Below are 25,169 nucleotides of genomic sequence, written 5' to 3'. Positions count from 1 at the left end.
ACACAAAAACACTATTTTGAGAAAATATATGCATATTACTGTTCACTGAAGCATTATTTACAGTAGCCAAGATGTGGAAGCAGCTTACATCCATCCATAGATGAATGGATGAGGAACATGTGATATATGTGTGTGTGTGTGTGTGTGTTGTGTGCTAAGTTGCTTCAATTGTGTCCGACTCTTTATGACCCTATGGACTGTAGCCCTCCAGGCTCCTCTGTCCGCATATATACACAACTTAGTGGATAGACTAAGCAATGTGATTAGACACAGATAAAGATGAAATGCATGAACTGGAAGAGAGATGTCAGGAAATACTACCCCTCAACCAAAGCACTTGACCCAGATTTTTTTCATCTGTGTTTTACCAGACTTTAAGGACAAATGATTCATATCTGATACATACTCTTCTAGAGAAAAGAAATAGAGCAAAATCACTTTAATTCACTTATGAATATTATATAATCTTGACTTTTTAAAAACTGGACAAGACATATATGAAATTGATTTCTTTGATGACAAACATACAGATAAACTACTGGTAAACAAAACTCCAGCAATGTATTTAAAAGGACCAGGATAAGTAATACTGTTTTTAAAAAATGAGAGAGGAATTTTCCTCTCACATAGCAAATTTTTTGATGCCAAGAAGATATTAAAATTCACTATCCATTCCAAATTTTAAAAATACATACTTATAGGGACTTCCCTGGTGGTCCAAGAATTGCCTGCCAATGCAGGGGACATGGGTTCAGTCCCTGGTATGGGAAGATTCCACAGGAATCTTCCAAGAGCATCTGAGCCAAGAGCAACTGAGCCCATGCACCACAATTACCGAACCCACACTCTCAAGCCCGAGGGCTGCAACTGCTGAAGCCCAAGCGCCCTAGAGTCTGTGCTCCATGACGAGAAGCCACCACAATGAGAAGCCCGCACACCGCAACTCCAGCACCAGCCCCAGCTCTCCGCAACTAGAGAAAGTCCACGTGCGGCAATGAAGACCCAGTGCAGACATAAATAAATAAACAAAAAAAAATTTTTTTTTTAAAGAAAAGAAAAAAAATCACAGGAAAAATGGAGCAGCAGCATATAAACTCTAGAAAGAACTAAATATAACCAAACTTGTAAAGACATATAGGAAGAAAGTTATACAACTCTGTGAGGGAAATGAAGACTTGTAAGTAAATGAGAGCCGGTATAGACTCATGGCATAGAACACACACTGGAACCAAACCACCTAGGAAAAGCACCCTGGCTCTGTCTTAAAGCTTTTTGACCATGGCCGGTTACTTAACTTCTCTCAGCTTCAATTTCTCCAGCTATAAAATGAGTATGGCAATAATAGCACCTCCATGGTAGATTCCTATGATATTTCAGTGTAATAATTAGGGCCTAGAACAGGGCCAAGCATGCAGTAAGCAGTCGATCAACGTTGGCTGATAGTATTAATTTATTATTATCATTATCACTATTATTCAGTAGAGCAGCAACTGAGGATTGTAGAAACATCAGTTTCTTCAAATTAATATTTACTTTTACTGCAGTCCCAGTCCAATGGGACTTTTGAAGTTAACAAAATAATTCTTAAGTGTATATGGAAGAATAAACATTTAAGAATAGCCAAGAAAAATGTGGAAACTTGCCCTAGCCCATTTTAAGATGTATAAAAAAATCTGTAGTAATTGAAACAATGTATAACTGGTGCCACAAAAGGCAAATTGAACATTGGGACAGGAAAAACGAAGTTCATAAAGAGAGCCAAACACTTCTATGAATTTAGTATAAAATAAAGTGACCTTTCTAATCGGTGGGAAAAGAGTAGATTATGCTTTTTGGTATCGAGACAACTGGCTAACCCCTTGGAAAAACAATTCAGTTCAATTTTTATCTCACGCTTTACATCTAAACAAATTCCAGATGAAAAATTTAAATGTGAACATGAAACTATAGAAGTTTTAAAGGAAACAAAAATAAATATTTATATAATTTTCCACTGGGGAAAATCCTTTTAAGCATAACTCTGAAAGGAGATACCACAAAGGAAAATTTGAATGGTTTGAGTACACATTTTAAAATTCTTTACACCTCCCCCCTTTAAAAAATCTGAAGGGAAACAGAAAACCTGCCAAATTATTTTTAAGACGTATAACAAATAAAGGGTCAATAACTTTAATATGTAGATAGGTCTTAAAATCAGTAGAAAAGATGAGCACATCAATGGATAAAAGATAGGAAAAAGAAATTTACTAGAAAAATAATGGCAAATAAGAATATGGTAAATGCTCACTGTAGTCAAGGAAATGCAAATTAAAATAATCTATCAAACTGGTAAAGATTAACAGAAATACAATGCCAGTATTGGCAAAGATACAGGGGAAGAAGTGTTTTCACTCATCATTGTCTAGAGACTATTAAAGATCACTAAATCTTTTGGAAGGCCATTCCTGTTTTGTTGGGGGGTTTTTTTGGCCGAGTCACACAGCTTGTAAGAACTCAGTTCCCCAACCAGCGATTGAACCCAGGCCCAGCACTGAAAACCCGGAATCCTAACAACTAGGCCATCAGGGAACTCTCTAGCAAGGCCGCTCTTAAAACGAATCAACTGCTTTTGTACATTTTTGACCCAGAATTTCAACTTCAACTTCATCAAAGGGAAATGCTAGAGAATGTTAACAAAGACTCAGCTGCAAGATGTTCACCATAATATTGCTTTATGTTAGCAAAAAGCAAAAAAAGAGACAGAGGAGGGAGGAAGGAATGAATTTGAGATGGAAGCAAGGAAGGAAGCAGAGAGGAAAGCAAGTAAACAAATCGAAACATCTAGGCGGTAACATAAATGTTTTATAATTGATAGTGTGTCATATAAATTGTATTCATGTTTAATTAATATTGTGAGAAAGAAGAGTAATTATCTATGTGGGGAAAATGTTAACAGTACTGCTTCACATGTCGAGAATAAGTTACGGAACAGTGTCTTAAAGCTGCTCCTGATTTAGACACATACATTTATATGCAGAGAGAAATGTGAAAGACACACATCCAGATGTTAACAGTAGTTAGGTCTGAATGAGTCTACTATGAGTTTTTACTTCTTCTTTCTGTCCATCTAAGTTTTCTATGATCATATGTCCCTTCCGTTATGAGAAAAAAAAGACAGTTATTTAAATTTTCAATTTAAAATTCTTGTTAATTATTTAGGCCAAGCATGCATCTTAAGTGTAGCATTTAGTTGGTTCTCCAGTTACCAGGCTGAACTACTACTCCTGGCCAAGAAAGTATCTTGGAAATCGTCACACAAACTTTATTTATTCTGGCTACACTTTTTCCTACTTCAGTATTCTGTGTATCATGCCACGAAAAGATCCACTTTCAATTGGAAATCCATTTGTAGAGAGATTAAAATGCTAAAAAGGATACACTGAGGTAGGAGCTGAGAAATTATCCATTTTAAAGAACAATAAATAAAAAATGATGGTTTTACTAATACCATAATGAGAAAGTTGTTAGACTCTCCTAGTTGTTGCAAGGAGACTTACAAGGTATGACCAGAAACAAAGAAACTGATTTTTAGCAAACTTACTAAAATTCAGTTGAAGGGCCATGTGAAAAATCAGCCTCTTGGTTATATAGGCACATTTCTTTTCTGACGCAGGATTTTATTTCTCAGCTTGAGCTTCGATCTTATTCACAAGGCATGGCTCTGGTTCACTTTTGGTTCACTCTCAAAGAATAAAACATTGCCCCCTTTGAAGATTTTTTTTTTTCCAGACTGAACGTCAGTCCTGAAAGCAGCTCTACGAGAGTTTCAGAGAGGGGCTTCTTCCCAAGGGGATGAGAGACTACACTCACTCAAATATAGAAGCTCCAGTGTGCTTGTTTTTAGAAATCTGTCCAGTTATCCAGAAACTATACTTTATCTTAGAAAACATCTGGTCCTCAGGACTGCTTTGGGCCCCTTAAGGAGATCATTGAAGTGCACCTATAGTGACAGCTGGGGAGAGAGAAGGAGAAAAATTTCCCAAACAAAAGCCTATTGTTTCCTTTCTCACTGGTTGGAATGTTGCATCTATCAGTCCAAGGTACTTAGCGCAATTTGGATGCATCCTTACTAAGGGCTTTGATGTCATCTGAAGATAATAGAATGTCACTTTGTGCAACTCGGAATTAAATGATATGATACAAAGGGGCATCTTGTCTCATAATTCTTTTTTTCTGTTTTTGGAGTGTAGAGTGTAGTTGGTTTACAATGTTGTGTTGGCTTCAGGTACACAGCAAATTGAATCAGTTATACATATACAAATATCCACACTCTCTTTTTAGATTCTTTGCCCATACAGGCCATTGGGCTTCCCCAATGGCTCAGTGGTAAAGAATCTGCCTGCCTATGCGGGAGACGTGGGTTCAATCCCTAAGTCAGAAAGATACCCTGGAGAAAGAAATGGCAACCCACTCCAGTATACTTGCCTGGGAAATCCCATGGACAGAGGAGCCTTGTGGGCTACAGTCCATGGGGTCACAATGAGTCAGATGCGACTTGGCAACTAAACAACAACAGGCCATTAAAGGGTATTGAATAGAGTTCCCTGTGCTATACAGTAGGTTCTTATTAGTTACCTATTTTATATATAGTAGTATGTATATGTCAGCCCCAATCTCCTAGTTTATCCCTGCCCTCCCCTTATCCCCTGGTAACCATAAGTGTGTTTTCTGCATCTGTGCTTCTACCTCTGTCTTGTAAGTAAATTCATTTGTACCCATTTTCCAGATTCCACCTATAAGTGACATCATATGATATACGTCTTTCTGTGTTTGACTTACTTCACTCAGTTTGATGATCCATCCTCCACTCCTGCTTCTTATTCAGGCCTCACATCAGAATCCCCCAGAAGCGTGATCCAAGTAATGACAGTTACTGATTGTGAGTACCTGCCTGGTTTCCTTCCTAAACCAGCTTGTTTCATCCTCCCAGCAGCCCTGTGAGGGAGGAGTTACTTGTATTCCCCTTGGCTGACAAGGGAACTGAAGCACAGACACTGCCCAAGGTCACCCAGGTGGCCAGAGGTTGGAGCAGTGTGGACCCCAGGCAGTCTACTCCAGAGGCTCTTGCCCACTTCTCTATGTTGCTTCTTAAACACAGATCCCCACAGGTCCCCGGATCCCTGATCCTGAATGCCCACATCACTCTGACATGCGCCTGATTTGAAGACACTGATTCCCACGGCTTCCCCTTACTGTAGAGACAGGAAACCTCAGCTCTGAGAGATTCAGCTACTTGCCCAAGATCACAGGTTTGTTAGTCAAGACTTGAGCTCTGGTTCAAGGGGAAAAAAAGCCCTGGACCAGGGGACAAAGAGCCCAGGCTTTAGATCAGTCTATGCAGCTGATTGTGAACTCGGAGAAGCCACCTCTTCTGGTTCCCCAGGTGGCCCCTCTTTCTTACACTTTATGGGCTTTCCATGTATCTGCTCAGGTTTCCCTTTGCCCCTGCTCTCAGGGACTTTGGGTTTTGCCCAGTTGTTTCTGAAATGGCCTCCTGCCAAGACTGTGTTAGTCCATGTTTCTATCTTTCAGATCCAGACAAAAATATAGATAAGTGGAAATTTACTGCAGTTTTGCTCGGTCAGACGAAAACCTCAGGAATCTGGGATGAGGTGGTGATGAAAGAGAATTTGCCACCAGATGTAACTTAACTGGTGAAGACTTTCATTTAGGGGCAAAAGAGTTTCTTCCAGGGGCAAACTGACACAAAGTTAACTATAGCAGTGCCTGATAGATGGTCAAACTTGACGTTGCCCTTGTTCTACCAAGGGTGCAATTGCTTCCAAATGAAAATTGGAAGCTGCCTGCGGATTCCAGCACCCAGTGAGCATCTCCGAAGCAGTGATTAAGAGAGATTTGCTTGTGAATGTCCCTGAAACTGCTGTTAACCCAGTCCTGTTGTCTTAATAGGGGAAGTTGGCACCCCCTCTATTCTGTACCAGATAACTGGACTTTTGCAGTGCCTTTCCTCATGGAGCACGACTCCTTTGTCATTACAGTGGGATGATGGAAGAAAAAGTGGTTAACAGAAATGGACCAGACTTATGGGAACTCCAAGGAGGCTAATAAGCTATGCCCGCTTCAAATTAGCATTTGAAATATGTTAAATATTTGCTCCACATTCATTTAGAGGAAAAGTTGGGTGCTTCTGAGGGAAAGGAAGAGAGCACTGATGTATCTTTCCTTCAAGCAGTTCAGCTCTGGCCCCTAATATGCACACCACAGCAGCTTAGTGATGTCCACTGTGACCCAAGTGTGTGCCTGAGGTCTGCCTCCCACCTCTTCTCTGCATTTCCGTATTAATTTGTGTTCTTTAAGAGCAGTCAGCATTTGCCATAGTTCATGGTCATGATCCTGTGATAGTGATAGATAGCTGTTCTGTTGTGTCCAACTCTTTGCAACCTCGTGAACAGGGTCACCAGGCTCCTCTGTCCATGGGATTCTCCAGGCAAGAATACTGGAATGGGTTGTCATTCCTTTCTCCATTGGATCTTCCTGACCCAGGGGATCAGATCTGGGTCTCCCGCATTGCAGGCAAAGTCTTTATCATATTTTACTAGACTTGTCCCTCAATCCCAATTCCAAAGGTAAACCCTTCCAGACCTAATTGTGCACAGCTGAAAGACTTTATGTCAGTAGGCGCATACCTTGTGCATGAATCCCAAATTGTCTTCCGCCAAGTGAAAACAAAACTTTAAAAAATATATTTCTTAGCAAATTACAGCTGTCTCAAGGGCACCAGTTTTCTGACCTCAAGCTCACAGATTTTTTTAAAGGTTGATGCTTTGCTTATAAGATAATTTGTTAGTTTTGTAAATGTCAACAGTCAAGAATTTTTGGTCTAGATTTACTGAGAGGAGGAAACATCTTGCCAGAGCCCTGAGCCCCATTATCTTCATTTGGTTTTCTTGCAATACCTAAATCTGTCCCTATTAACTTTGGATAGAGATGATGCAGAAGACTACAACATTATGTGCAGTATGATTCCAATTATGTAAAAAATAATATGCATAGAAAAAATTCTGAAATAGCATGCCCCAAAGCATTAACAGTGTTTATCACTGGAAGTTAGGATTACCAAGGATTTTATATTCTTCTCTGTATTTCTCAGACTTCCCACACTCACCATGTCTTACTTTTACAATCACTAAAAATAACAGTAAATATGAGCCAAAAATAATTTACATCCTGAGAAGTCAGACTAGCTGTGCTAAGGACCAGTTCTAAAAGCTGGAGCGTTCTGAGGCACAGAGATCAAGCCCCCAGAAGACAACCCAGTGACCAGCAGGCTGCTGGCTACTATCCCTGGGCTTCTCTGGGAATGCATTCATGGTCCCTCACCCTTTACTGCCTCTCCTTCTGGCGCCATGATGTCATCTTGATCCTCCTGTAAACAATGTTCAAGATAACCCACTTCATTTTTTTCCAAGACTGCACTCAGCTCTCTGTCCTACACTGGTGTTTGTAGGTAAGGTGTTTTGATTGCAGCCTTCCCACCCATATCAGCTCAGAGCCTCAGCCGCAATCTAATCCCCACTTCTGGAGCACCCCCATTTCACTTGTAAAGCCCCATCCAGCAGAGTGGCTCAGGTGCCACCTACCACTAGGCAAACCTGGACCCATCAAAGCCTGCATGGAAGAATTTACCAAAAAACACTCTCTTCTTTACTCTAACCAGATGCCTTCCAGTGGCTCTCAAGCTGTTACTCCCTCACCCTCCTCTATGCATAATCATTTAACACCTCTGAACTTTTCTGGACATTGTGTCAGTACCCCAGGGGGAACTGTGAACTACCTAGTAATATCTACAGAACCCTCTACAATGGGCCAAAACCACGTGTGAAAGTGTTAGTCACTCAGTTGTGTCAGACTCTTTGCAACCCCATGGACTATAGCCCACCAAGCTCTGTTGTCCATGGAATTCTCCAGGCAAGAATACTGGAGGAGGTAGCTGTTTGCTTCTTCAGGGGGATCTTCCCAACCCAGGGATCAAACAGAGGTTTCTTGCATTGCAGGTGGATTCTTTACCATCTGAGCCACCAAAACCATGGTAGATATTATACCAAGATTTCTAACCTTGGTACTACTGACATTTTGGGCCAGATAATTTTTTAATAAGAGGGAGAGGAATGCCTTGTATTGCAGGCTACTTAGCATTGTACATGGTCTCTACTCACTAGATGCCAATAGCACTCCCCTTCTGGTCTGACAATCAAAATTGCCTCAAACATTGCCTTTCATCCCCTGAGGGTCAAAACCACCCCCATTCAAGGACTACTGCACTGCATACATGTCCACATGTGCTATTAGAATAGATGAATACCTTCTTGTCATACCTACACTATATAGCCTGACACAGCCTAGGAAACAAGTTCCGTAGGACCTAGCCAGTTTGTATATACCCTCACATCTTGTGTTGTACAGGTACATCAGGCTATGAGCCCAGAAGTACCCCACTTTAGTAGTCACAGTTGACATATGTCAAGTGCTTATTAAGTGTTCAGTATTTAATCATATCATCTCATTAAATGAATGAGTATGAAATGAGTATTATTGCATCTTACAGGTGAGAACTCTGGGTTATGGATAGGGTTATACAGTCTGTAGGTAGCAAGCTGTTTTGGGGCTCCAGCCAGGGACCAGGCTATTTATGTGCTCATGGTTCCTACTCTAACCTGCCCAGAGAACAAAGAAGAAAACCAAAAGGTATATTCTGGACACCTTAACACAGAGGTACTAGGGAAATAGTCATGTATAGACCCAGGAAACTTACCTGGAACCCGTTGGCCAAGCTCAACAGCTGATCTCATAGTAACTAAGCAGTGAGGGCTTCCAGAGAAATCTTACAACTCCAGGCCAAGGGATGGGTGGATAGATATGGGTCATGTCTGAGGAAAAAAAATAATAATCGCCAGCCTGGTTCTGCCATATTAAAGACATGAGAGAACATTACAGCAGATGTGTATGTTCTGAGGATCATTCCCAACTCGGCCCCACCCTCCTGTGCTTCACTACTGGCCCTTCCCATTCTGTGTTGACTCTTCTCATTGCTCTGACCACAGAACACCATTGTTTAGCCTTTCCAAGTAGAAGCTATCCTGTCCACTTTCAAAATCTCTGCCGGGTCCCCTTCTATAGAGTTTAATGACTTCTATCAGAAGAATGCATAGGTTTGTTACCAAACCTGTCTATGAAAAATCTTCCAGTTCAGGATCTGAGATGGAGTTCACATGCCTAATAAATAGCTTCTTTCTACTCTAAGCAATGGATCCCATTTAGCTTTGCAGTAAGACCCTCACATTTGTGAATTTTCATTGCATGAGTCCCAGTAGAGCAATCAACCACCTCTTTTCTGGCTGGGACCTCAGAAAGCTCAAGCCAGATGCCTTGAATTTCATCAACTTGGAGTCCTGCAGAGTATTATTTCCAGTTTTTGCACAGCATTTTAAAAGTCTAATTTTTTAAAAGCTGGTTACTTTTCAAGTCAGTGAAAAGGTAGAAGCATTTAGTCTAGCCTGTCTTTTCTCCCTTCATTCAGGGACACATTCCCCAACCAGCTGATAATTTGGTGCTGAACAGTTATACTTGGCGCAGAGATGCCACAAAAATGCTCCCTAGACCCAGGGAAGATCGGGAGAAAGAGCAGGGTGAGCTCATTCAGTCCCTAACCTCCACTATTTTGTCACAATAGGAATGTAAACTCTACTTTGGAGCTTACATCAGCTTTTGGAGGGTTTCAGCAAGCTCCCCTAGATAAGACTAAGAATTATTTTTCTTGTCCTTTTGGCCAGAAATAAATATTTATATCAAGAAAGGATTGCCAAGACTTGGAAAATATTTCAGTTATTTAATCAGCCCTATAAAAGGATTCACTGTGATTGGTGTTTGAATTAGCTAGTAAATTTTAATCTTGGTTTTATCCCAACTCCATTAGACAGTCACCAACTGCAGCTAAGAATTCTGGAAATTTCTTAAGCAGTTTGAAAAGAATTACATTGATCTTAGATCAAAACCATGAACACATGTGAATGTATGGTTTTGAGATATGGGTTAATTATAGTAAGTCAGGGTCTCCCAGAAGACACTGGAACCTTATCACAGAGCTTCTCAACCCTGGTTGCCTCGCATGGAAAACAAGCCTCCTAACATTATTCAACCTCACCCATGAAGAATCTTGACTTTTGCTTCCACAGCTGTCAGACTCAGCGCTGGGTATACTTCAGGCCACATCATAAAACTAGCTGTGAGAGTATGACAATATAAAATGACTAACTAGTTTAAATTATATCTGTAAAAAAACTAGCTGAGTTGACTATGGGCAAGTCATTTCAAGAAAACCTCGGTTTGATTTCCAGGTCTTTTATTCATGTTACAACACTAACTCAATTAACCAACTTCTTTGAGACTCATTTTCCCAAATTGTAAATTAATAATAATATTAAATGAGACCATAGGTATATCAGTTCAGTTCAGTCACTCAGTCATGTCCGACTCTTTGCGACCCCATGAACTGCAGCATGCCAAGCCTCCCTGTCCATCAACAACTCCTGGAGCTTGCTCAAATTCATGTCCATCAAGTCAGTGATGCCATCCAACCATCTCATCCTCTGTCGTCCCCTTCTCCTCCTGCCTTCAATCTTTCCCAGCATAAGGGTCTTTTCAAATGAGTCAGCTCTTTGCATCAGGTGGCCAAAGTATTGGAGTTTCAGCTTCAACATCAGTCCTTCCAATGAATATTCAGGACTGATTTCCTTTAGGATGGACTGGTTTGATCTCCTTACAGTCCAAAGGGACTCTCAAGTCTTCATTACCACAGTTCAGAAGCATCAATTCTTTGGCACTCAGCTTTCTTTATGGCGCAACTCTCCCATCGATACATGACTACTGGAAAAATCATAGCTTTGACTAGATGGACCTTTGTCGACAAAGTAATGTCTCTGCTTTTTAATATGCTGTCCATAGTGCTACACAAAATCAGTATAGAATAGATATACATATATGTGTATGTATAGGTATAAATATGCATGTGAATGCATAGGTAAATATATATGCCTGTGTGTGTGCACATATGTACACACAAAACACATTCACTAAAACTTTTCATTTTCCCAGGAATTTCTAATAAAATCACATTCTTTTTCAGATGGGACTCAGACCCAGCCAAAACTCAGATTGGAACTTGAACCCACAGTTCCTGACTTGGGAAGGGACTAGAATCCATTGTGTTTTAATTGAAACTGTTTACCTGGCATCTAGACTTAATGAAGCTCAGGTTCTTCTGCCACAGAAAGAATTCAGCATGAGGTAGAACAATAGGCTAAGAGTGAGTTTATTGGCATAAGATGCTTGTTAGAAATACAAGCAGGCAGGCAAGGGAGTGCAGCCCTGAGAACAAAGAGGGCTATATTTTTATAACCAAAAAGTAGGGAGGGGAGAAGATCACCTTCTTCCTCATTTTGGAGTAGACATCAGGCTTACGTCATTTTTTGTCCCTGTACGGTTTAACTGGTACAGTCATGGTGCTATTTAAATCATATGTATATTTGCAAAGGGCTTCCTTTGTGGCTCAGTTAATAGACCTGCCTGCAATGTGAGAGATCTGGATTCGATCCCTGGGTTGCCAAGATCCCCTGGAGGAGGGCATGGCAACCCACTGCAGTATTCTTGCCCAGAGAGTCCCCATGGACAGAGGAGCCTGGCAGGCTTCAATCCATGGGGTCGCAGAGTCGGACACGGACTGAGCGACTAAACACATATTAGCAAAAGGGTGATGACATACACTAACACATGTTGATTAGTCTTAGGTTTTGATATAACATGCCTTTCATTTACCCTTTCACCTAAATTCTTGTCTTGGCTACATGCAGAAATGCCAGTCTTCCAAGGACCATTAACTCCCTGACTTCAGGTAACAAGATTCATATCTATTGTCTTGTGTTATAACTCTCAGGATTTGTGGCTTGACTGTGCCTGCCACTTGGATGTGCCTGGTCTTCCCTCAAGACAGAGTAGATTGTTGCTAGGTGACTGCATTCTTTTCTTGAGTGTTCACATGCTCTCAGCAGTCTCCCAAACTCCCTTAAAATTCCCTTTCTATCTTTAATCCCCTAGGGGGATTTCTAAGCTATTTAATTATCCTACTCTATTCTTATCACTAATGCCTAAAAAGATGTTTGATAGAACAATGTAATCAAGAAATTAGGCATTTTGAAATTTTAAATTCCTCTGATTTTAAACCACACATTTAGTTTACAGTCCATTTTAAAGGCTTGGATACCCGTGTAATAACGTGAAGTAATGTTTACTATGGACGGAGGTTCATGACATTGTACAGGAGACAGGAATCAAGACCATCCCAAAGAAAAAGAAATGCAAAAAAACCAAAATGGCTGTCTGAGAGGGCCTTACAAATAGCTGTGAAAAGAAGGGAAGCAAAAAGCAAAGGAGAAAAGGAAAGATATATGCATTTCAATGCAGAGTTCCAAAGAATAGCAAGGAGAGATAAGAAAGCCTTCCTCAGCAATCAATGTAAAGAAATAGAGGAAAACAATAGAATGGGAAAGACTAGAGATCGCTTCAAGAAAATTAGAGATACCAAGGGAACATTTCATGCAAAGATGGGCTCGATAAAGGACAGAAATGGTATGTACCTAACAGAAGCAGAAGATATTAAGAAGAGGTGGCAAGAATACACGGAAGAACTGTACAAAAAAGATCTTCAAGACAAAGATAATTACAATGGTGGGATCACTCACCTAAAGCCAGACATCCTGGAATGTGAAGTCAAGTGGGCCTTAGAAAACATCAGTACGAACAAAGCTAGTGGAGGTGATGGAATTCCAGTTGAGCTATTTCAAACCCTGAAAGATGATGCTGTGAAAGTGCTGCACTCAATATGCCAGCAAATTTGGAAAACTCATCAGTGGCCACAGGACCGGAAAAGGTCAGTTTTCATACCAATCCCAAAGAAAGGCAATGCCAAAGAATGCTCAAACTGTTGCACAATTGCACTCATCTCACACGCTAGTAAAGTGATGCTTAAAATTCTCCAAGCCAGGCTTCAGCAATACATGAACCATGAAATTCCACATGTTCAAGCTGGTTTTAGAAAAGGCAGAGGAACCAGAGATCAAATTGCCAACATCCACTGGATCATCAAGAAAGCAAGAGAGTTCCAGTAAAACATCTATTTCTGCTTTACTGACTATGCCAAAGCCTTTGACTGTGCGGATCACGATAAATTGGAAAATTCTGAAAGAGATGGGAATACCAGACTACTTGACCTGCCTCTTGAGAAACCTGTATGCAGGTCAGAAAGCAACAGTTAGAACTGGACATGGAACAACAGACAGGTTCCAAATAGGAAAAACGGATATGTCAAGGCTGTATATTATCACCCTGCTTATTTAACTTATATGCAGAGTACATCATGAGAAACGCTGGGCTGTAGGAAGCACAAGCTGGAATCAAGATTACCGAGAGAAATATCAGTAACCTCAGATATGCAGATGACACCACCCTGATGGGAGAAAGTGAAGAAGAACTAAAGAGGCTCTTAATGAAAGTGAAAGAGGAGAGTAAAAAAGTGGGCTTAAAGCTCAACATTCAGAAAACTAAGATCGTGGCATCTGGTCCCATCACTGCATGGCTAATAGATGGGGAAACAGTAGACACAGTGGCTGACTTTATTTTTCTGGGCTCCAAAATCACTGCAGATGGTGATTGCAGAAATGAAATTAAAAGACACTTACTCCTTGGAAGGCACGTTATGACCAACCTAGATAGCATAAAAGAGCAGAGACATTACTTTGCCAACAAAGGTCCATCTAGTCAAGGCTATGGTTTTTCCAGTGGTCAGGTATGGATGTGAGAGTTGGACTATAATGAAAGCTGAGTGCCAAAGAATTGATGCTTTTGAACTGTGGTGTTGGAGAAGACTCTTGAGAGTCCCTTGGACTGCAAGGAGATCCAACCAGTCCATCCTAAAGATCAGTCCTGGGTGTTGATTGGAAGGACTGATGCTGAAGCTGAAACTCCAATACTTTGGCCACCTGATGGGAAGAGCTGACTCATTCGAAAAGACCCTGATGCTGGGAAAGATTGAAGGCAGGAGGAAAAGGGGATGACAGAGGATGAGATGGTTGGATGGCATCACTAACTCGATGAACATGGGTTTGGGTAGATTCTGGGAGTTGGTGATGGACAGGGAGGCCTGGCGTGCTGCGGTTCATGGGTTCACAAAGAGTCAGACACGACTGAGCAACTGAATTGAAATGAACTAAACATTTACTAAATGTTTCTTGAGTGCTAAGTAATGTACTTCTGTGCACTCTTGTACTCCCCACACAACCTAGTGCAATGATGTCATCATTACTGTTCACAGATAAGGAACTTGTCCTCAGTCACACAGTAGTCACAGGACCTGGGATTTGAACCTGCATCTGTTTGACTCTGGAGTCTACCTGGCACTGTGACCCCTGTACTCATCTCCAGAGCTGCTCAGATCCCAAGCCTGGGTGTCTGATGGTTTGGTGTAAGGACACTCATTGATCCCCAAATCCTGATTTAAGTTGTTTCAGTTTGATTACCAGGCTGTTGTAAGACAGATGCTTTGAATTCACCGATATCATCAGTATGCACTGAATTCGGAACTATCTTAGGTAAAAAGCAAGGACATTTATATTTATAGATCATCTAAAAATTCCCTTAAGGCCTGGTTTCAACCCCCTCCCCTCACTAATTTCCTCCCAGCTCTTTGCTCCATTTCCCCTTCCCACCTGGTACTAACAAGCAGTGAATGGCCGCCAGTGGACAGAGGACCAGGGCCCTCCACCGTCCTCCAAAGTGGATGTTGCCGGGTAAACATCACCACACCAGTGGTCTTGGCAGAGGTGGCCCTGAGGTTGGCATGGCCCCTGAGCCAAACATAGCCCAGCCTGAGGAGGAAGGCTTTGGGCCCTGCTTCCCAAGTGGACGTTCCAGGAAGGAGTCAGATGATCAGAGTTATGGAAACCAAATGGCCCTCCTTTGTTTAGAGAGAAAGAAAAAAAAAAAGAAAAAATCACTCATTTTTGTGGTAAAGTGAAACCAGTCTCCAAACCAAACAATCTCTCTCTGAGCCGAAAATGCCAGCTCCCCAGAGCAGGCCCACAGCCTGGGACTCCGATGAACTGGTGGGAGGCGGTGCCGCGGCCTTCAGCCACGTCTCCTCGGGCTTCTCAGCGGCGAGGGTCTCCTCTGCTCTGCTCCTGAAATAGCTGGTCTCCCAGGCAGGAAAAGAAAATGAAAGGAGGGGGAAAGCGAGAAACGAGTCTGCTCGACCAAGGCTGACCAAGGCTAACGAGACAACCTCCAACTCTCCTGGCTTTCCTGCTGGGAGGGAGGAGAGGAGCTGCTGGGAGAGAGCCGGGGAGGCAGCCTGCGCCCCGGGCGTGTGGTGGTGCTGCGCCCCCTTTCGCTCCCCCTGCAGAATGCAGCCGGGAGTCACAAGGCCTCCTGTGGCCGCGCTGTGGCGGGCTGGTGGCTCCGTGGGCAGGACCCCACACTCCCAAGTATTACTAGAGCATGTGCAGCACCCAGAGCAAGTAAATATAGGTTGTCATTGGCCACGCCTGTCCCGGGCTTTGTTTCTGCTCTAATACGAGCTTTTCCTGGAACGGAGAGGCCCTTGGTGTGGACACTGGGAAATCCAGTCCCAGTCCTGGCTTTGCCTCTGACTTGCTGTGAGATCATAGTTTACTGCAGCCTCTCTGAGCCTCCATTTTGCATCTGGAAAATGAGCCCAGTGAGTCCTGCCTTGCCTTGGTTCCCACGGTCATAGTGAGAGGAGATCAAGCCTGGCTTTTATCCAGAGGTGGCGGCCAGACTGCCCATGTGCTGATGTGAGCTCTCCTGTGTAACACTTGGCAAGTGTCTCCATCTTTGTCTGTTCCTCACCTTTACAGGAAGGGAATAGGGACTTCCTCGGTGGCCCAATGGTTAAGAATCCTCCTGCCAGTGCAGGGGACACAGGTTCAATCCTTGATCCAGGAACTAAGATCCCACCTGGCATGGGCAGCTAAGCCCATGGGCCAAAGCTAGTGAAGCCTGCGGGCTCTAGGGCCCGGGCTCTGCAACAAGAGACGCTGGCATAAGAAGCTGGAGCATCGCAACTAGGGAGTAGAACCCACTCACAAATAGAGAAAGCAAGCAAATAGAGAAAGCCTGCACACAGCAACCAGAACCCCCTTCAGCCAAAAATAATTTTAAAAATAAAGTGAAGGGAATAATAGCCTTCCCTGACAGCACCGCTGGAAGGTAAAACTGGGTTATATGATGTGTGTGATGCACTTAGAGCACACAGCATGCCCCAAGTCTCACTGTCACCATCACCATCATGGACAGAAAAGCATCTTGAAGATAATGCCCAGCTCAAGCCCTGTGTGATCTGCCTCTGTCCTCATAAGCTTTACATTGTTCTCAACACACTCACTATTCTGACATATTCCATAATCTACCAGTGTCTGCTGGCTGTGTGCTCAGTCCCATCTGACTATTTGTGACCCCAATGGACTATAGCCCGCCAGGCTTTTCTGTCCATGGCATTTTCCAGGCAAGAATATTGGAGTGGAAATCTTTTTCCTACTCCAGGGTATCTTCCCAACCCAGGGATTGAACTTGCATTTCCTGTGTCTCCTGCATTGGCAGGCAGATTCTTTACCAGTGAGCCACCCGGGAAGCCCAAACTGCCAGCATTCATTCTAAATATAAGGGGAAACTCCAGTATTTTCCTGGTACAGTTAGGAAAAGTCCCCCAAACCCACCATGATCTACAAGGGCTTGATCAGCTGGCCCTGCTGCCTTTTCTAGCCTCATATTTTATCTGCTGTCTCACTGAAATCCAACAGCCTTGTCAGCTTTCTCCCAGCTCCTGAAGACCTGGGCTTCTTGCCCCAGAATCTGTGCAGGTCCACCTCTTTGCCAACCCATTTCCTCTCCACATGGCCTCAGGTCTCAGCTCACAGAGCCTTTCCTCAAGGAAATATTTCCTGACCTTCCAGGTGAAAGTCTGCCCCCTGATTCTCCTTCTTTGTACTGAATACAATTTAATTAAATAGTAATATGTGTAATAACAGTATTTTTTGTGCTTTGTTGTACTTTCCTCATGATTTCTCCTCCTCCAGAACTCCTGTTCACTCAGCAAAACCCAAGGTTCATTTTATTTCCTGTGTGAAGCCCTCCCTCAAACAGGGTTACTCATTAGAACTCTAACTGAAGTTTTGATTTAGTAGGTGACCTCTGTCTGGAAGGTGTAAGAGTGCCTGCATTTTGTTCTGCTAATTATTCCTTCTCCTTAGGCTACAGACCCAAGGAATAACAGGAAATAAATGCCACTAATTATTAGAAAGTTCAATATCTGATGTCCCCAGGGCATAGATCTTGGCCACATCCCTAATTCCAATAGATAACTAAAACACTGGCCATTAAAAAAAAATAAAGTGAGAGGCTTTGTCTATAACACGTTCTAGACCTAGCATAATGGTTGGCACATGTAGACATTCAAGAGAACATATTTTTAATAAATAAATGTTTAAATAAGCAACAAGGATATGTTGTACAGCGCAAGAAAATTTAGCCATTATTTTGTAATAACTTTAAATGGAGTATAATCTATAAAAATATTGAATCATCATGTTATACACTGAAACTAATATAGTATTATAAATCTACTCTCCTTCAATTAAAATATCTTGTACTGAAGACTAAGATTAAATAAATATAATATTTTTACTGCTTCAAAAAATTGAATGTGTTTAATAACTATCTCCCCTGCAACTTCTATAAAATCCATGAAAGCAGACACCATGTTTCTCTTCTAAAAGCCTGTGTTTCTAGTTCATAGTAGGTCTTGAATAAATATTTGTTGAATGAATGACTTGGAATAATCTCCCTACCTTTTCACCACTTGAAGGTCTCCCTAGACATCAAGGGAAACTGTAATTGGGCATCCCTTTTTCCTCCTTCCGTGGAGACACTGCTTAGAACTCAGATGTGTTCTCCAGCTCCTATCTCATGTGGGTCTGGTCCTTAAATCCTTTCATGGAGAGCATGAAGCTTCCTAATCTCCACTCAGGCCAGTGTTTAGTGTCAATTGCACTTAAGTGTCATTAGAGACATCAATTTCCTATCAAATGCAACAGCAGCATAGCATCCTTCCATTACACATGGATTCCTTTCTGTCTTCTAGGCATTTGTATTCACAACTTGATTAAAGGGGCATATTTATTCATCTTCATATCACCAGTTCCTACTACAATCTTTTGAACAAAGAATGCACCCAATAAATGTTGAGTCATGAAAAAATGACTACCATATACTGAGTATAGTAACTTCTCAGCCCTGCTTCTGGCCCCAGAATCTGAGATACGATGAAGTTTTTAAGGAGTTCCAGATTAAAGCTGCTTAAGTTTTTCCCTGGACATCCATTAGGATAAAAAAAAGAAATCCACCAGCTCCAGATTCCCTCCCCACCCCCCACCGCTTGAATCCATCTTTCATAACTACATTTGCTAAAACTTCCAAAATCATCACTTCAAGTTTTTCTCCAAAAACCTCCAAAGTTCTTTTCATAGCCACATAGGCTTAGGTCCAAATCCCTCAGTCTAACTCAAAGAACTTGGACCAAACATTTTCCTATACTGATCCTTTCAAATCCTCCTTGTGTCCTACCCTGGAGCATCTCCCACCAGGAATGCATCTTCCCATCTCTCCCCCGAAACTCAGCTGCTGTTATATTCCCTTTGACCTCATCATGTCACCCACCTAGAGGGAGATGCTCTCTGTCTTCTGAAGCCAAACAATATTTTGGCTTAGCTACTTCTTGTATCTGTCAGCAATTTTTTTCAATTGAGATATAATTGATATTTATTAGCCAGGTGTACAACATAATGGTTAAATATTTTAATATATCGTGAAGTGATCACCACAGTAAATCTAGTTAACATCCATCACCACACATAGTTATGATTTTTTCCTTAGGATAAGAACTTTTAAGATTTACTCTTGTAAACTTTCAAATCATGCTGTACATTGCATCGTTATTACTTATTTATTTTATACCTGGAAATTTGTACCTTTTGACCACTGTGCTCATTTCACCCACCCCACCTACCCCTGCCCCTGGTAACAACCAGTCTGTTCTCTGAATCTGTGAGTTGTGTTTTTGTTTTTTTTTTCTCTCCTTTTTATATTCCACATATGAGCGAGATTGTATAATGTTTGTCTCTCATTGTCTGACATTTTACTTAGCATAATGCCCTCAAAGTCTATCCATGTTGTCACAAATGGAGAGGTTTCTTATGGCTGAATAACACTCCATTCTACACACATATGCCCTAATTTCTTTATCCATTCATCTGTAGATAGACACTTAGGTGGATTCCCTGTCTTGGCTATTGTATCAATAAACAATGTTGAATCAACAAACTTTTCCCAGGAATATGACTCTTCTCTCAAACTAGACCTAGACGTCAAGCTCCCAAGGATCAGTCTAATACCTTCTTATTTCCCCTCAGTTATGCCTGGTCTGTGGTAAAAGCTCACTCTCTGTGTGCTCACTGAGACTCAGTTGGATATACAGGTTAGAAAGCATTCAGGCAGAAGAGCTTGCATTCGCTCTAATGGATTTTACAACTCAAGACAAGTTTATATTTCAAAACATCACGGCTTTTCTAGTGTCTCCTAGGACTTGGTTGATGGTCTGCAGGAGGCACCGAATATGAAATTATTAACTTGCCTCACTCCTCTTAATCCAGTGACTTCCTTTTTACAGATGAGAAGCCCTTCACTGTGGAAGATACTTATTTGCTGTGTCCAGCACCTATCTTAAAGGAAGTTGGCATGTAAGTTTCCACCAGCAACTAAACCCCACAGCCGGGGAAGTGAGAGGAGGTGGGGGCGGACAAAAGAAGAGTCTCTCGTCACTGTCATTATGGAACCTTTCTCTAGACTCCTCCAAATAATGATGATGGTGCTACGAGTGCAGTGAGCCAGGCACTAGCATCAGTGTTTCGCAGAGGGGACCTTTATTCTCCCAAGATCCACTATAGCCTGCCAGGCTCCTCTGTCCATGGGATTCTCCAGGCAAGAGTACTGGAGTGGGTTGCCATTCCCTTCTCCAGGGGACCTTCCCCAAACGGATCAAACCAGGGTCTCCTGCATTGCAAGTAGATTCCTTACCCTCTGAGCCATCAGGGAAGCCCAATGAACCATCGCAGTTTTACAGATGTGCAGTCTGTGGCAGAGAGAATTTAAGTAGCTTGTCGAGGTCACATAGTGAGTGGAAGAGTATGAGTTCAAAACAAGGTCTGTCTGGCTTCATCACAACTACATTTCTAGAAAGCTCTCAGGCTGCCCAAAGTGCTGTCATAACCTCATCCTGTCAACCTCATCCTCATCATAATTGCCCTTCCAGATGATTATCTCCTTTCTTAGAGATAGGGAAACTCGGAAAAGAAGCTCAGCAAGGCTAAGTGATCCACAGCTGATTCAGGACCCCACGGTCAGACCCTCTGAGGCCATGTTCAGTGTTCCTCTGCGTCTCTCCAGAGCATCACGTCTTCATCCACACTGCCCAAGCCTCTCTGAACTAATTTACGGAGAAAATCTCACAATGATGCAGTTGTGATAAGTGCTAATGAGATGAGATCAAAATATTCAAGAGAAGGAAGAGAATTAGCATCCTGAGCAAGAAAAGAAATATGCAGGGAAACAGACAAGCAGTGTTGGTGAGGGAACACAAACTAACCTCTCTGTAAACACATCTCTAACAGACTGAAGACAGAATGGTGGCTTTAAGGAAAAATGCTACACTTGTTTATCTGAATTCTGCTTTCAATCATTTGTTCAAATTACGAAACCTCCAAATCTAGTTGCCTAACATCAGCTCATGATGCCACTGATTCCACAAACTAGCCTTGTGTCCATGCTGCAGAAGGCAAGCTTGTGTCTCAACGAGCATCTTCTAGATGGGAGGAAATAGAAGGCAGGTTAGCTCATGTACTGCTGTTCCTTTCTGCGCTGGCTGGGTGGTAACAAAACCATCACCATCAGAATCTCATCACTGAGAGTCCAGATAACAATTGTAGAGTTTCTAGCTTAACCAGTTCATCCCTTGCTGATATGGACCATTTGTTAAGACTACCTCTTCCTACCTACTACAATGTGGCAAGTAAATTAAACGGGAGCAGCCTCTGCCCATTCAATTCTATTTGCCATGATGTAAGAAAGGCTGGATACACTGCCTTGCTGCACCAGCCGGGTATATCCTGACATCTCTCTGGGTTGTTAGAGATGGATGGGCCCCTGGAGAGTATCCTCTGCATTTTTCAAAGGAGCCAGTTCAGAGGGTGGTTTAGAACGGAGCCCCCAGGGGCCCTGTGTGTCCGCACGCCGTGCTGAGCCTCCCTGGCCCCCGTGTCGTTGCAGGAAAGCCGCACTTCAGGTCAGCATGAACGACGGCCTCTCCTTCATCTCCAGTTCTGTCATCATCACCACCACACACTGCGTAAGTCCCTGCCTTTCCCTTGACCGAGAACTTCATTGTCATCCTCATCTCCCTGGCAAGTTTCTTCCAGTTCTGCGTTCTGTTAACTGAGCTTTGACTCTGGCACTGCGAGGCCAGCCTTTGGCCACCTCAAGGGCTGTACACATGTCAGGAGTGTATCAGGAATGCCTGTGCCTCCCAGGTTCCCCATTTCTGGTACTAAAAGTGAGACCTGGACACGCTGGCATGACCAGACGGTACGATGGGGCCAGGGCCTGTGCAGTATGGAGTGGGGATGCCTGGATGGACTGGGTTTAAGAGAAAATGCACAGAAGGAAATGGCACAGTATATACAGAAAACCCATCTTAGGGAGTTTTTCCTCTAAAAGGAAGCAGGGGGGAGGTGGGTGGTGCAGTAGCTGAAGGAAGAGGTGGAGTAAAAAGAGAGGCTTTTATTTAGAATTGGAGAAGTTGCCACTTGTTAATACGACTGTGAAAATAATCCAGGGGAAAATGGAAAATTCACGAAGTGGGAGAGAAGGGGAAGGGACCTTGGCTCATAGGGTAGTGAGGCAGAGGGCAGACTGCTTCCTCTGCCAGCTCCTCCAATGCCCCATCTCTGGGTCCTTCATGGAAGGTAGTATTCATCTCTGGCTACGCATGAGATCACCTGGAAAGCTTTTTAAAAATATGGATTCCCTGACCAACTGGGACAAAGTCTGTGCAGCGGGCCCCAGCTTTGGTGGGCTCAGGGCCCCCTGGGGAGTTCTCTTGTGCAACTTTGGCTGGGAACTCCTGGGTTTATGAGGTCGCTCCCACTGTCAGTGTCTTGAAGCTCAGCCCATCAGAGGGCAGTCAGGGCTTTGTTAGCTCATATATAGACCTCAGCTCCTAATATGAACATTTCTAGAAGGATCTTTGTTGAATATTCAGTTGCTATTCTACCAAATGCACTTTTCCCATGAGATTGCTCTGCATGCTAAGTCGCTTCAGTTGTGTCTGACTCTTTGCGACCCTATGGACTGTGGCCCACCAGGCTCCTCTATCCTTGGGGATTCTCCAGGAAAGAATACTGGAATGGGTTGCCATGCCCTCCTCCAGGGGATCTTCCCAAGCCAGGGACTGAACCTGTGCCTCTTATGTCTCCTGCATTGGCAGGCAGATTTGGAGAATTCTTTACCACTAGCGCCACCTGGGAAGATCACTCTAGAGACTAGCATTTTTTGACGTGCTGGCCAGCTTAGACAGGTACCTTAGTCACTTCCCAGCTGGCCTTTGGAGGGCATGTCGTTAGAACCCCTCAGTGATTGGGGTTTGTGTCCTTAACACTATCCAGGTGGATGAGGGAGAGCAGGCAGGCCCTGGAGCTGGACAAGATAAACATGAATTGTTTCCTGGAGGAGCAGGAGCCCAGGCCTCACAAGGGACGATGCACCCAGCTCCCCCAATTGTCCCTCCTCCTCCTCTCCCCCAACACGTATACATTCCGTCATATGTTAGGAGCCAGTCAGCTTTCTTGACAGCTGGGTAAACCAATGCAGCGGGTATAGACAGCGAAAAAGTTCCGCTTGACCAAAGTGAGAGCCTCGTGTCATCACAGAGACATGTCAGACGTTTCACCCTGAGCAATGTCTGTGTCTTAGGCACGCCTCAGTGGGACCTCAGATCTGGCGACCAAATCTGAAAACTGGATGCAGGAGCAGTGACATGACTCCAAGCATGCCCTGCCCGATTCTTTCAGAAACTGACCCTGTTGGAAACTGCCAACCTGCAGGAAATGATTAAAATACCCCAAATCTAACAATGCCATTCCAGATTCCTCCCTGCTTTGGAATGACCCAACAGTTTGGGCCTGTATTTCTCATTATGTCTGACCAGACCAGAGAAACAGCCGTGTCCTGAGTCCGCGAGGGCAGGGAGGTGAGAAGGGGAAATATCTCGGGATCAAGCCTGTGGGGTGGCAGGGGCAGAACGACAAACTCAAGTCCTGGGCCTCTAAGCCAAGAAGAAAGGGTGTCCTCACTGACATAACCCTAAAGGGAAAGAACTCCCAGTCAAGTCACTCTAATATCGTCCCAACTCACTCCAGCCTACGTTACATTTCCCAGCTCCTTAATCTGAGTGCAAGTCACTAAGTTTTCTGTTCAGTTAACCCTTGATCAGCATCACCTCATAACATCTGCATTATTCACCTTTCACTTGAGAAGGCTGCATGTCTATGTTATAAGGACCCTAAGATTTTAGATCCAGGTCCACTCACTCATTTATTCAACAAATATTCACTGATCATGCACAATGTGCCAGATACACACTGCCCTGGTGCTCAAGATACATCAGAGGGCACAAAGGACAAAAATCTCTTATCTCACAGGGATGCAGGGAGAGAAAGCAGACAGTGAACAATAGACATAATAAATGAATCACACACTATGTTAAGAAGTGATATAAGCTGTAGAAAAAAAAAAATAGCCAAGGGAATTCCATGATGATCCAGAGGTTAGGACTCCATGCTTTCACTGCTATGGGCCTGGGTTCAATCCCTGGTGGAGGAACTAAGGTTGCACAACCCATACCACCAGAAGTAAAATAAAGAAAAAAATAGAACCAAGTAAGGGAATTTGGTACTGCTTGAGTAAGTGAGTGAGTGAGTGAGTACAAATTTTAAATAGAGATACATTAAGAAGTGGCATTTGAATAGAGACTCTGAAGTTAACTGTGAGGGGAAATTTGCCAAATGGTGAGCCCCACTGCTCAGAGCCCACCACCAGGGGCAGCTGGTATGTTCAAGGAAGAAAGAGGGCTGGTGATTAGTCACAAGGAGCGAGTGAGGCAAGCAGTAGGCAGTGAGGTCATGGGATGAAGAGTGGAGGGTCTTGTGAGAACGTCAGCTTTTGCAGAGGTGCAATGCAACCTGGCTTGCATTTGAAAGTTCACTCTGGCTGCTGGAATGGCCAATAGGAAGACAAGGATAGAAGGACCTTGACTGGTTAGGAGGGTTATGGCAATATTTCAGGCACAAGTGATGACGGCAGCTTGACTCAGGTGGGAACAATGGTGATGAGAGAAGAGATCATAGTCAGATATCTTCTGAAGGCAAAGCTCCGTATTTCCCAAATCATTAGACATATGGCTTGAGAGGAGAGGAATCAAGAATGGCCCCAAGGTGTAGCCACTATGGAGAATAGTATGGGGGTTCCATAAAAAAACTAAAAATAGAGTTGCCATAGGATCCATCAATCCCACTCCTGGACATATATCTAATTCAAAGGAAATATGCATTGCAGTGTTAATAGCAATACCATTTTGCAATAACCAGGACATGGAAGCAACCTAAATGTCCATTGACAGATGAATAAATAAATAAGATGTAATACATATGTACAATGGAATATTAATCAGCCATGAAAAAGAATGAAATAATGCTATTGGCAGCAACAAGGATAGATCTATTGTTGTACTAGGTGAAGATTGTCATACTAAGTGAAGTAAGTAGAGAAAAACAAAATACCATATACTATCATTTATATGTGAAATCTAAAATATGATTCAAATAAACTTCACATAGAAAACAAATTTATGGTTCCCAAAGGAGAAAAGGGGTGGGCAA

General features: G+C 42.9%; 1 protein-coding gene across 1 annotated transcript in view; it reads left to right on the top strand.

The window, feature by feature from the left end:
* The window catches only part of ANTXR1 (ANTXR cell adhesion molecule 1), a 265,829-nt gene that overhangs the window by 105,865 nt on the left and 134,795 nt on the right, over positions 1-25,169 (top strand). The window contains exons 11-12 of the mRNA XM_069582959.1: positions 19,850-19,919; positions 21,505-21,583. Coding sequence (XP_069439060.1) covers positions 19,850-19,919; positions 21,505-21,583 — 149 coding nt within the window. The remainder of the gene's footprint in view (positions 1-19,849; positions 19,920-21,504; positions 21,584-25,169) is intronic.

The sequence above is a fragment of the Ovis canadensis genome, chromosome 3 (assembly GCF_042477335.2).
Source record: "Ovis canadensis isolate MfBH-ARS-UI-01 breed Bighorn chromosome 3, ARS-UI_OviCan_v2, whole genome shotgun sequence".
NCBI classification, from domain to species: Eukaryota; Metazoa; Chordata; class Mammalia; order Artiodactyla; family Bovidae; genus Ovis; species Ovis canadensis.
Note: the sequence above shows the minus strand (reverse complement) of the source record. Positions and strands in the feature narration are given on the sequence as shown.